This window comes from Miniopterus natalensis, chromosome 1 (genome assembly GCF_054644295.1).
Source record: "Miniopterus natalensis isolate mMinNat1 chromosome 1, mMinNat1.hap1, whole genome shotgun sequence".
NCBI lineage: Eukaryota > Metazoa > Chordata > Mammalia > Chiroptera > Miniopteridae > Miniopterus > Miniopterus natalensis.
In genome coordinates, this window is record NC_142081.1 from 124,882,362 (window position 1) to 124,895,703 (window position 13,342).

At 36.7% G+C, this 13,342-nt stretch overlaps 1 protein-coding gene across 1 annotated transcript in view; it reads left to right on the top strand.

Moving 5' to 3' along the window:
* MYO3A (myosin IIIA) overlaps positions 1-13,342 on the top strand; it is a 182,481-nt gene that overhangs the window by 110,615 nt on the left and 58,524 nt on the right. Inside the window, exons 18-19 of the mRNA XM_016218655.2 lie at positions 1,688-1,835; positions 13,084-13,237. Coding sequence (XP_016074141.1) covers positions 1,688-1,835; positions 13,084-13,237 — 302 coding nt within the window. The remainder of the gene's footprint in view (positions 1-1,687; positions 1,836-13,083; positions 13,238-13,342) is intronic.

Here is a 13,342-nt window from a genome sequence, read left to right on the forward strand (position 1 = left end):
AGAAAGAGAGAAAGAGAGAAAGAGAGGAAAGAAAGAAAGAAAGAAAGAAAGAAAGAAAGAAAGAAAGAAAGAAAGAAAGAAAGAAAGAAAGAAAGAAAGAAAGAAAGAAAGAAAGAAAGAAAGAAAGAAAGAAAGAAAGAAAGAAAGAAAGAAACTGAAAAACACAAAACAGGAACAGACTCATAGATACAGGGAATAAACTGATGGTTGTCCTATGGGAGGGAGCTCAGGGAATCAATGAAAAAATGAAGAGGAACAAGAAGTACAAACTTCCAGTTAAAAAATCAATAAACCATGGGGAAGTAAAGTACAGTATTCCATGGGGAATATATACAGTAATATCATAGTAACTTTGTATGGTGACAGACCATTACCAGACATTGTGGTGATTATATGGTAAGGTATATAAATGCCAAATCACTATGTTGTACACCTGAAATTAATAATATGTTGTATGTCAACTATACCTTAATTTTTAAAATGCCTTAACATTATGAGTAAGGAAAAAAAGAATCCCTTTACTAGATCATGCCTTGCTTGTCTTCCTGCTAAACTGTTTGCTGACTGCATTTAACATATTAATATACATGATAGTTATTTAGCTCAGTGAAATCCTGTGGAACAGAGATGGTAAAAGAATAACCATTTTGACGAAACCAGGATAAATTTTAACTTGACATTTGGCCTCATATAACCACATAAAAGTACACTCGCTCTTCCAAACAGAAACTTTCAGAAATACTCGATAGCTCTCCTTTTGTCATTCCTAGAACATATTCAGAATGTTCTGTAACTCCACATTCTGCATTCAGTCGATTCCTGCCGATATAGAGAGCATCCTCCAGTTCACTTCCAGATCCCTGCCTCACTCAATACTAAGTGTAATCTAGGTTAAGTAAATGGTGAACACAAAGAGAAATGTTTGTTCTTTCCTTTTTAAATTCACATGAAAGTAACTTGAGAATGTATGTCTTTCTTGGGGAGGAGCAGACTTTTGACCAGGTATCTAACCTTTAGTGAGCAGAGGTAACCATTATGGAGGAGCAGGAAAAAAATGCACTCATAATGTGTAATTGTAAAATAGCATTTAATTGTACTTTGAAACATTTAATTATAAAATACATCCACATATAGTTATACCTTTCTTAGGGTTACCTTTCCATATTTAAAAATTATGAGTGAATATCCCAGCAATACATAAGGATTCTTTAAAATCATTGAAATATTTTTAGCAAGATGTTTTCATTGTTGCCCTAAAATTAAAGACTAAATACGCTCTTTCACAGAGTTTGTGGTTTTTTGGTATGGCTTTTATTGAACATATTTTTGCTGTGTTCTGAATGCTAGCCAGGTTTTCACTATGAATCATGACTCACTCGGGGCTGTGATCTTGTGCTCAGAAACCCACAGGAAAAATGTTTCTTTTGTTTAAATATATAAAGTAGTATAAGGATGGTTTCTGTAGTACAAGGAAAATATTGACCATTTTCATATTAAAATTAGTGCTACCTGATTTATCTTTAAGTTCTCTGGAGGGAAACTTTTTCAATTAAGATTTTCACTTTAAGCGTGTATGCTGGTAGAAGTTTCTTAGCTAAATCACAGAAACATACTCTGAGATAATCTGGTTTATATTACCTCTTAAGAAAGTAAATAAGAACTCAAAATAATCTCTCTGATTTTCCAGTGGGAATGGTGATGAACTGAGCATTGGCATTCTGGATATATTTGGCTTTGAAAATTTCAAAAAAAATTCCTTTGAGCAGCTTTGCATTAACATTGCAAATGAACAAATTCAGTATTATTTCAATCAACACGTGTTTGCATGGGAACAGGTAAGTCTATGTACTATAAAATGCATGCATGTGTATGTTATATACAGAATTGTACTAAGGAAGCATGACCTAAATCATAGATTTAAAGCTTTGAATATTTAATAAAGACAAAAAAATCCCTCCATTCCCATTGTAAAAACAAATACAAACCAAAAAAAACTAGCATGATATGTGATGTTGAATGTCCTCCATCGAAAAATCAATGCAACTCTTCTCCAAAACTTAGCAAGCCTGAGCCCTTGCAAACAAAGAAGTTTCCTTTGGAAATTTAAGTGGATGTATCCAACTGTTTCTCTTTCTGAAGACTGCATTGCTGAAATTCTGTTTGAAATTTCAATATCCATCTAAAATGCATTTAACTTCAGAATTCCAGTAACTAGGCAACAGAACACAAGATAATGGGTTTGATGCAAATGCCATGAAACAGTAATTTTGTCAGGGTACAACGTGTAATTCATGATTCAGCTCCAAATATATTCTTCCTTAGAGAAAAGTCAGAGATTTACTTGAATTGCATTTGGCAAAACTGTAGTATTAAGATTAATTTAAATACTTTATCAAGTCTAAAAGAAATATTCAGTATGCCATTTGTCTCCTTTAAATATTATTAAATTGTCTTGTGTTTACTGATTACAGCTGACTTTTTATTTAAATTTGAGATAAATTAAAGGTCCATGAACCTCTTCTGATTCAAAATATTAAGTTTATTAAGCATTAACTTTGAAACACTGGTCACGAAAGATAATGTTTTTTAGATCTTGACATTTCTTAAGCCAGAGCAAAAAGGACAGAAATTTAAGGTTTTAATCTGTGTTTGCTCAGCTCTCATCTCCTGGCCTTCTCTCTTCCCTTCATAGCTCCTTGAAAACAGTCAACATTCATTGCATTGTATCAATTTCTTCCCCACCTGATACATTAAGCCCACAGTGCCTGGCTCTGACATTCCAAGCCATCGGAAAGGCCCTTCCGAATCTCCTCAGTCATTAGTATCAGAAACGTTTTACTCACCACATTATTAGCCTTAGTCTTTTTGTAATTTTCAACTCTGTTGACAGATTTCTATTTCTGGAAAACCCCTCCTTTGGCATTTGTAACACCATCTTTCTGTTTCTTTTCCTTTTTGGTGGTTTCTTCCTTTACTCTTCCTGCACCATCCCCTCCATACACCAGTGGTTCTCGACCCTGGTTGTGTGTTAGAATCACTTGGGGATCTTTGTGAAATTCCAGTGCCCAAACCCTGTCCCAGACCAATTAAGTTCGATTTCTTGGGCTCAGACCCAGGCACCAATATTTTTTAAGGTTCCTAGTGTATTCCATTGTACAGCTAACATTGAGAATTATTGCCCTAGGTTAGTTCCTCATAAGAGTTCTATCCTTGACCCTGACATAAAGCAAGTGCTCAACAGATATTTATTAAATTAACTTAATCTTGCTTTAATGCCTCACACTGTTCGCAGAATTCATTCTAACCAGAGATTAAACAAGTTAAAAAAATTTTTGGTTACACCTGCTTCATGGGACAAGGTATATCTTCATGTATTTCCCATTTGATTATTAAGAGCTTGTGTTGGTAGACCTCTGTTATTCTTCTCTTTTGGGGGTGAGATTAGGACCTGGTTTATTGGAATTAACCTTTAAACCAATGTACAGATCTTCCAGTTGTTACTTGCTTTTCACTTTTTATAGAATGTTACAATTTGCAGTTTACTTTGATCGATAGTCTTGAATTCCATCCATGATTCTAATGTTCTTAATTTTTTTGTCTTTGGGCTTGCTACAAATGACACTGTTCTATAAGACCCTTTTATTTTTTCCTTTCTATTGAATTTATGGGGGTGACACTGTTTAACAAATTATACAGGTTTCAGGTGAACACATCATCTGTACACTGTATAGTGTGTTTACCACCCCAAGTCAAGTCTCGGTCCATCACCATTTGTCCCTCCTGTACCCTCCTGCACCCTTTTAAAAAAATGTACTTGAGAAGTTCTGAAGACAAAACAACTCAAAATGGTCCCCAACAAATTAAAATTTTAGCTAGGATCCAATGAGGAATTCAGGCCATTCCCAATTCTTTCAAGTGACTTCCTAGGGTAATTACCCAAGAACCCCCACTTCATAATTTTAAAGACCAGGTATTGGCAGCTGAGTGTGTGAGGAATGTGTGATCTGGTGGATGCAGGATTAGTCACTGATTCTCTTGACTTTAATATGTGGGTGCACATGGCTTTTTTTTCTTTCACGGTCACTTGCTGTGACCGTTAAAGAAGTACCTGACACCTAGCTGGTTTGGCTCAGTGGTTAGAGCATCGGCTGTTGGCTTGCAGACCGAAGGGTTGAGGGTTCGATATCCGATCAAGGGCACATACCTCTGTTGCAGGCTCAAAGCCTAGCCCCGGTCAGGTCACGTGCTGGAGGCAACCAGTCGATGTATCTATGTCACATCGATGTTTCCCCCTCTCTCCGTCTCCACTCTCTCTAAGAAAAATTAATGGAAAACATACCCTCAGGTTAGGATTAACAAAACAAAGAAGCAGCAGCAGCAGAACTGAGACATGCTAACTGGAGTCGCATGTATTAGCTATCACAGATACAGAGAGCACACTTACACCAATTTCTGTAAGTGAGAAACAGCTAGTAAGCCAACTCATTGATTAAACGCATGGTCACATCTTTTTAGGTCAGAAATAATCACAGGTTTGACCTAACTCAAAGCTCCTTCATTTAATCAAGTTACTGCTGCTTATCTGTAAGACACACTGCTCTCAATTTCATGCACATACAAATGATCTGGCCAGTCTGAGCAAAACGCAGCCTGCCCGGGCACCACCTTCACAGATGAAACAACTTCGGTCCTGCTTAAACCAAATATTATCTCCATTGACAGGCCTACACCGTTGGAACATAAATACAGGTTTGCTGAAAGCATTTCCTTATCCCAAGTTCCGTTTACCTGTAATATACACGGGGATACTCCAGCAAAGCTGGTTCCAAAGGTATTTTGAGTATTGTTTTCCCTTTCCTTTCTATTGAAACAGTAATCAACAGACTAGAGAAAAACATTTTTAGTGAGTTTATGACAGTGACCTAATCCCATGGCTTGCTGGGTGAATAATTTCTTGTTTCTTGGAACGCTTGCCTCCAACTAACCGTTTGTATTACCTTTGAACATGTTCTTAAATCTGGGAACCCCACTTTTAACTCGCTGGCAACTATGCCACCTTTCTTTTCATAACCTACTTTTCTGTGGACAGAAATTGTGTGTCTTGGAATCTCAACACTCATTCAAGAGCATCGAGACCTTGTCTCTTTTTTTCCTTTATTATCTAGATATTTAGAATATCTAAGACAGCTGGTCTATGGTAGCATTATTTTTCTACTGTGTATACTAGATAGCTCCTGAAAATTGTTCTGGAGTTTGATGTTTCATAATGTTTCAGGCTTCCATACATTTCCAGCGCTAGAAGAACCATTTTATATAGATTGAATTTAATAAAATTTAAATGAAAGATTTGTATCTGAAAACAATCGTTTGAATGTTAGATGATAATCTAGGTCTCCATCCCTGCAAAAAGATCATGAGGAGTATAGTTGTAACCTTTTAAAATTCCAGACTCAGACTCTTCTAAATGAGTTGCAACTGAAAGGCAGATGATTTTTATCTCAATTTTATTCATTCCACAGTGTATTCATATTTCAGCCTTTCCTGTATTACATTTGTGTAGGGTTATATTGATGCATACTGTTTACTTCCATATTTTTCAAAAAGCTTTTAGTTAGCTTAAAAAGCAGCAAACAAGTTCTCCCATTTCCCATGGGAGGCATCTTTCTGCAAGATCCTTCACAGGGAATCTCATGGTAATTATGTAGCCAAGATTGGAGGTGTGTGGGGGGCTTGGTTTTTCATTTTCAGGTTTTCTTCCACGTAAAAGAGAGTTCAACAGTAAAAAAGTTGATAGAAAGCTTGACATTCTCTTGAGTTACAGTCATGTTAGTGCTGTAGTGGTGGGTCTTGTTCTTTTGTTTTAATTTTGCACTTATGGTATAATCATTATAGTATAAATATACAAAAAAAAAACCACAAACCAACAACACCAACCTTATTTCCTACAAGTTTATGTTTCAAACCAAGGGAACCACACACCAACCATTAATTAGTCACCCATGGCCATGATTTGAGTTGAAACAGATGCCATTGTTCTTTAGGGCCTTTAGGATACTACAAAGCATTGTCCTGGACTCCTGGAGGCTGGATCTGCTTCCCTGTGTGCCTATTTGTACTAAGATAAGCTTTCTTTTTTTTTTAATTTTATTTTTGTTTAAAATATTACAGATATCCCTTTTCCTCCCCAGTGACCCGTTCCACCCGTTCCTTCCTCCTCCCCAGTCCCTCTCCCCACCATTGTCCATGTCCTTGGGTTGTGTATATATACACATAAATTCTTTGGTTACTCTCTCCCCCTCCACCCACCCGCCCTCCTCCATCCCTCTGACATTTGTTGACCTGGAGAATATTATGCTAAGTGAAATAAGCCAGGCAGCGAAAGACAAACACCACATGATCTCGCTTATACGTGGAATCTAAAGAACTTAATAAACTGATGAACAGAATAGATTCAATGACATGGAAGCATAGAAGAAGATAAGCTTTCTTATGCGTTAGTGCAGCTCAGCTTTCTGGCTAGTAACTGAACTAAAGCTTATTTTTAAAGTGAGCTATTAATATTTGTTTTTGTAGGAGGATAAGTTGTTAGATGTATCACTTATATATGTACCCATGGGTTTAGAATTAAAAGTCAGAAGTCATTTTATAAGCAGGAAACTATTTACAGCACATAATGGAAACAATAACTGCAATTATGGCTCTGGCTTCTCTTTCTGAAAATGATGTGGATGACTTTCATCTCCAGCTGTTCATATCCTGAAGATGAAAGCTTGTGAGATCTTTGAATGTGGGCTCCGAAACATAATTTGTAGCAATTACAAAGAACAAAAATTCGTTCAAATATATAATACCTACATTTTCAACTTTATTAACATCATAAAGTAAAAATCAGTTGTCAGATAAAAAATGTGTGGGTAATTCCAAATGAACCCATTCTAAATGTCTTCTTATTGCTTTGCTTGCAAAGAGTGAATTTGTATTTTAGATCCAACTTTCTTCCCTATCAAACAAGTCATATGTGTGCTATGGGGGTAGCATTTATCGTCTTTTAGCTTCCCAAGTGATAAAGGCCATCTTTTATAGTCATTTTGTTTAAGCATTAAAATAGCCATACATTTAACAAACCTTTGATACAAGTCTTCCTTTTTAAATGTGCAGCCAAGACTTGGGTTACTGTTTGAGATCACATGCAAATGTTCCTTAAGCTTCTTACATACTAGGAGAGTGTGGAAGTTGACATCCGAATGATAAAACGTGTGGAGCAGCCCTGCAGCAGCTGCTGGCTGTGAACGTGCCATCCTCTCTTGGCTCCTGCAGGCAGCCTCTTGGGTTCCGTGTCTACGTCACCCCTCACTCAACACTGTGCTGCACATACTCTGTTTCTCTTCCATTCTCTTCCCGCGATGAAGTTGGGTGAACACCCTGAATGCAACGTGGGGATTTGTGATACTTATTTTGATAATTTGATAACATTTTAAAAAAAACTTTTAATTATGATAAAAGATAATTTTCAACGAGATACATAATTAAGAGCATAGATCCATACTATTGCAATAGTTTCTATATGTGAGGTTAAAGCATACTGTTGCCAAACTGAAATAAAATTATTTGGTAAATATTTAAACATAACAGTAAAGGAGAAATACTTTAAGGTGAAAGGAATGTATAGAAAATTACATTTCTGAATTTCCAACTGAAATGCCTCCTTATCGTAAGCCAGTACCTGTCAATAGAATATAAATTTGTAAAGCTCTTTATGACTTTTAAAGAGCTTTCAAAAATAGGTATCATATACAAGACTTTTTCATTTTAACATGCATTATATACCACTTTTTCCAAAAAAAGGAAATGCTGTAGGAGCACCACTTGAAATTCCTTCTTTCAAAGTTCATTAAATATATGTGAAATAAAACATGTATATTTTATTGGTAATTATCCAGAATACTTTCTCATTAGGTTACTTGTCAGATTCTGAATTAATGACCTATGTCATCTCAAGTTAATGATGAACAACATCCCCTGTGGCTTGCCATTAACATTAACATAAAAATCAGCAGGATCATTGATATCAGCTTTGAATAGGAAATACAGGAAAAAAATAGATTTCAAATTATACATTTTATTTTATATCATGTGTTCAGATTGTTTTTTTAATATATCTTTATTGATTTCAGAAAGAGGAAGGAAGAGGGAGAGAGATAGAAGCATCAATGATGAGAGAGTCATTGATGGGTTGCCTCCTGCATGCCCCCGACTAGGGATCGAGCCCGCAACCCGGGCATGTGCCCTGACCGGGAATCAAACCCCAATCGCCTGGATCCTAGGTCTATGCTCAACCGCTGAGCCACTCCTGGCCAGGCAAGTGTTCAGATTTTTAAACACACATATTACCACCTTGTTTTCTTCATTTTTAGCTTTTTAAAATACTTAGTTACTTCAGTAAAATGTTATTACTAATAATAGTAGAAAGAGAAAGAAAGCAAGTATAAAATGTTAGCAATTGGGGTATCCATGGGAGCTTTTTATACTATTCTTGTGATTCTTCTTTGAGTTTGAAGATGTTTCAAAATGAAAAGTGGCAAAAGTTTATTTTTTTACTAAAATAAACATACTCAATTTACCTTGAGCACTAATAGCACTCTAAATCCTAGATTTATAACCTTTAAAATGTTTCTCTTAGAATGAGAATTTTTATCAGTGGTTAGCATGTGGAGCTTCTCAGGGGTTTCTGTCCACTGTGGGAAGTGTTTTTGCAAATGTGTATACTCATGAGCAGTTGGTGAGTAGGAATTCTTTTACTAAAAGACAGCTTTTAGAATAAATGTGTTTATGTGGCTTCTTTCCCCTTGCAAATGTTCTGTCAACAGAGTGCTTACTTATTCATTAAGTTTCACAACACGTTGAGGCAGTTTTGGCATTTTGAAATGTTAGAACCAGAAGAAACCCAAATGGATTATTTATATTTCACAGATAAAAATGACTTCCTGTGACTTGCCCAAGGTTGCAGGCTGGTTAATCAAAGCCAGAACCAGGATCCAGGTTTTCTGATACCTGTTCCAGGTTCATCCCACAAGCGAACAGATAAGTAAAGTTGAGAAGAACCAGAGACCTAAAAAGAGTAATCTCTCAGAAGGAAAGGGAGGAAAGTGTGTTCCATGTATTTGAAAGAAAGGAAGAAAAAGAGAAGAAGGGAGAGAAATAAAAGACAGAGAAAGACAATTTTTTCACATGCAAAGCCAGGGAAAGTCAGCATAAGGCAGGAAAGAAGGAAACTTTGGAGAGAAGAGTAGCACTGAGGCAGCTGGCAGTGGAGAGAGCAGAGACTCCCTAAGAAAAATGGTATAGCTCTAGGAGATGGAACCACTGAAAGAGAGAATATACCAAAAGCAGAGAAATCCAAGGGTATGTCTTCCAGATTGGAATGGCAAAGTAGAGAGAGCATCTTTTCTATGCCCTACAGGACAGGGACTCTACCTTTTTTCATCTTTGTTTCTACCTTCTCCAGCCCCATCTACCCCTAAACATACACATAGAAGGTGCTCCTCAAATATTTGAAGAATTTCAATATGTGGCATTTTCTGTAATGATCTATACAGAGAAGTTCACACCTAGGTGAATTTCAAATGCCATTGCTATAGAAATCCCATACATTCTTCGTCCCATGATTTGAAATGGGTAGAAGCATTTTTTTTTAAAAAGTGGAGCCTTTTCATGAAGATGGCACCAAAAGTGGAGAATGCCAATGCCTCTCCCAAAGCTGAAGCTAAAACAAAGGCTTGGAAGGCAAAGAAAGCAGTGCTGAAAGGCATCCACAGCCAAGATCTGCAGGTCACCCACCTTCCAGTGGCCCAAGACACTTCTGTTTTGAAGGCACCCCAAATAATCTTAGAAGAACTCCCTCAGGAGAAACAAGCTTGACCACTATGCCACCATAAGTTCCCCCTGACTACCGAGTCAACCATGAAGATGAGAGAAGACAACAATACACTTGTGTTCACTGTAGATGCCAAGGGCAGCAAGCACCAGATCAAACAGGCTGTGAAGAAGCTCTATGACATTGCCCTGCCGGGCATGGCTCAGCAGTTGAGCATTGACCTGGGATCCAGGAGATCCCGGTTCGATTTACGGTCAGGGCAGGTACCTGGGCTGTGGACTTGATCCCCAGTAGGGGGCGTGCAGGAGGCAGCCGATCAATGACTCTATCATGGATGTTTCTGTCTCTCTGTCCCTCTCCTTCTCTCTGAAGTCAATAAAGATATATTTTTAAAAAGACAAAAGAAACTCTATGACATTGATGTGGCCAAGGTCAACACCTGGATCAGGCCTGATAGAGAAAAGAAGGCATATTTTCAGCTGGCTCCCAACTGTGATGCTTTGGATGCTGCCAACAAAATTAAGATCATCTAAACCACGTCCAGCTGACTAATTCTAAATAAAAAAGTTTTACACTGTAAAAAAAAAAGTGGACCAAAGTTTTAAAATAAGATACACGTGGCTGGGAGTAGGGAACAATAGGAAGTGGCCAGTTTAGGAAGCAGGGTTGCTGAATTAGTCTAGTAGATGAGATGAGGTCTCTCTGAGGATATGAGGTATGAATGATGAGAATCGAGCCGTTATTGTGTTATTAATCTGTGCTGAGTAATCTACTCTTAATTTTTCTCCTGTCATGGAAGCTTGCAGCCTCTCTCAGCCTGTGGTGACCACCTTTCCACGCTGCTGCGTGAGTCTGAGGACTCAATTTAATAATCTCAAATCTCTCCTGGGATGACATGTTGGCCCTAAATCTTTAAACCTGTTGTCTAAGCCCTATAGCTATGGAGGTGCACCTTCCATGGACTATCTTGCCAATGTGTCCTTTCATGACCCACACTCAAAATTCAATGAAAAACAAAGGAGAATTTGACTCGGTGAGATTTCCTAACATCCCTTGCCTCCTTGATATATACTTTAAGTGATAATTCATCTACCCTTTTTCAAAAGAGCATCCAGGCCATCTGAACAGAGTAGGGATTACATATGCTAAACAGATCAGCTTTACTGCAGTTAATAAACCCACTGATCTCCTTTAAATGTATTTTTAATGTACAGGGCAAAGCAGAGGCCTTTCTGAAGTGGTAGATGAGTGTCAGTTCTCTACATATGCTTAAAAACTGCTAAGCATTTTAAGATTATAACTGCTCTAAAAATATATAATATATTTTTTTAGTCATGATCATTTTACTAAAAGTGCTTTATGAATTCTGAGTAATAGCATTTTTCCTCCATTGGTTTGCCTGGAGTTTGTAATACTAACAAGTATCTTAAAGGGGAGCCCATTGTTTTCCAAGTTCCTCATCTCTGCTCTGTATGACCTGCCACAAAAGCATTCAGTGGGTTTTGACACAGGCAAATAAAAATGACAAATGCATTGATTTAGACCTTCACCTCATGTGCTTTCTATATAAAACATAAAAAACTGCCTTTGAACTTTGCAGTTGCCATTTAAACTATGACATGCTGTCAGCATAATGTGTCTAATAGTGAAGTAATTCTAGGTCTGCATACTTTTCTAAGGTTGCCTTCAAATGAAAAAGCTGTGACCAAGACATTGCTTCCATTTTTTTTTGTACTGAATAAACTAAATGTCTTTCAGGTGGCCTTTTAAACTGGGGATTCTGCCTCATTTTATATATTAGATTTTGCTTTATTTTAAAATACACATTTTTCTGATGATATTTTTTAAATGAGATTTCAATTTCATGAGGTTCCAAAAGTAGTGATTAAAACTTTTGCTTATCAAATGCCCCACCTACTGTTGACTAAATTTCTCCATGAAGTTGCCAGAAATAACTTCTCTTTCTCTGAACTCTTATAGTACATGATGCATAGCATTTATCTGTCACAGCTTACATTATATTTTGAATATGTATTTACTAAACTTATCAGTCAAGTTATATTTTAAACCCACTGAAGACAGGGAGTTTGTTTTAAACATCTTTTTTATCACCCAACACAGGCCCTTATCATAAAGAGTTTAATGAATTAAAAAATATAAAATATATAAAATTAAATTAATTAATTAAAGGAAAATAGCCTGTAACTTTAATTTGTGGGTGGAGCAGGACATTCTTCCTGAATCATGGTTGTCTGATACACTTCCCAGTAGTAGTTGCTTTCTCACCTGAGAACTGGTGAGTATCCCTCATGTAAGCGTTGCTATAAGTCATTGTTCAGACGTGATGTGTGTCTTCCCTTTTCAAGACTGTGAAGTAAGGGATACAGTATGAAGGCAAAGTCATAGAAACACATATGTGGCACAATTCTTGGTGTCTCTTTTGGAAAATAGATCATCAGCACCTATGTTCTGGAACCATGATCATACAGTAATTGTTGTTCATTGTTTTTTATTTTGTGCATCTTATAATATACTCAACAGCAAATTATTATTAATGTACCAGATAATTTACTTTTGTTAGATGAAGATTGTGAGCTCCATTGAGGACATGAGAAAATGGAAGCTTATAGAGCATGAAAATTTCAAAGGATTATTCGGCTAGTGAAGTGGCAGACCCCAGATATGAACCTGTTTGTTCTTGGTTCTAAGTCCATCAGTTCTGAGACCCACAGCTGTGCACTTCACTACCAATGTCAGTGTTATCAGGACTGAAACATTATTATGTAAATGTTTGTGAGAGATTCATATTTGGATCTAAATATAAGACTTACATTGGGGGGCGTATAACCCTAAAATATACCTAATTAATATTCCATAAATTATGGAACACAATTTTATTACTGCTCACTAACAACGTATTCTCTTAGGTTTTGAAATCTTAAGATATCTATAATTCTGGTATAGAGACTAAAAACTTTTCATTCCTACCCTGAGTAAGAATTAGTGCTGATTTTATAATGAACTAGCATTTCTGGGGAGAGAAAAATACAATGACACCCTCAGTTTAAGGGCAAGGTCAGAGGGAGTGATTTATTATAATATGTGGAAAGGAGGATTTTAGGTCATTACCGTAAAGTTACATATTATTCACAAATTTTGAAGTGAATTTTTAAAGTGGAGTTTTCTGTATGTATCATGTCCTATTATAGAATGAATATGTAAATGAGGATGTTGATGCCAGAGTTATTGAATATGAAGATAACCGGCCCATCCTAGATATGTTTCTGCAGAAGCCGATGGGTTTACTATCCCTGCTCGATGAAGAGAGTAGATTTCCCAAGGCCACTGACCAGACTCTTATAGGTGAGTATGTCTACATTTCCTGATATAGTCATTTAATTCTGAATGATTAAAAAATAGATTTTTAGCCCTGGTTGGGTGGCTCAGTTGGTTGGAGTGCAGTCCCAT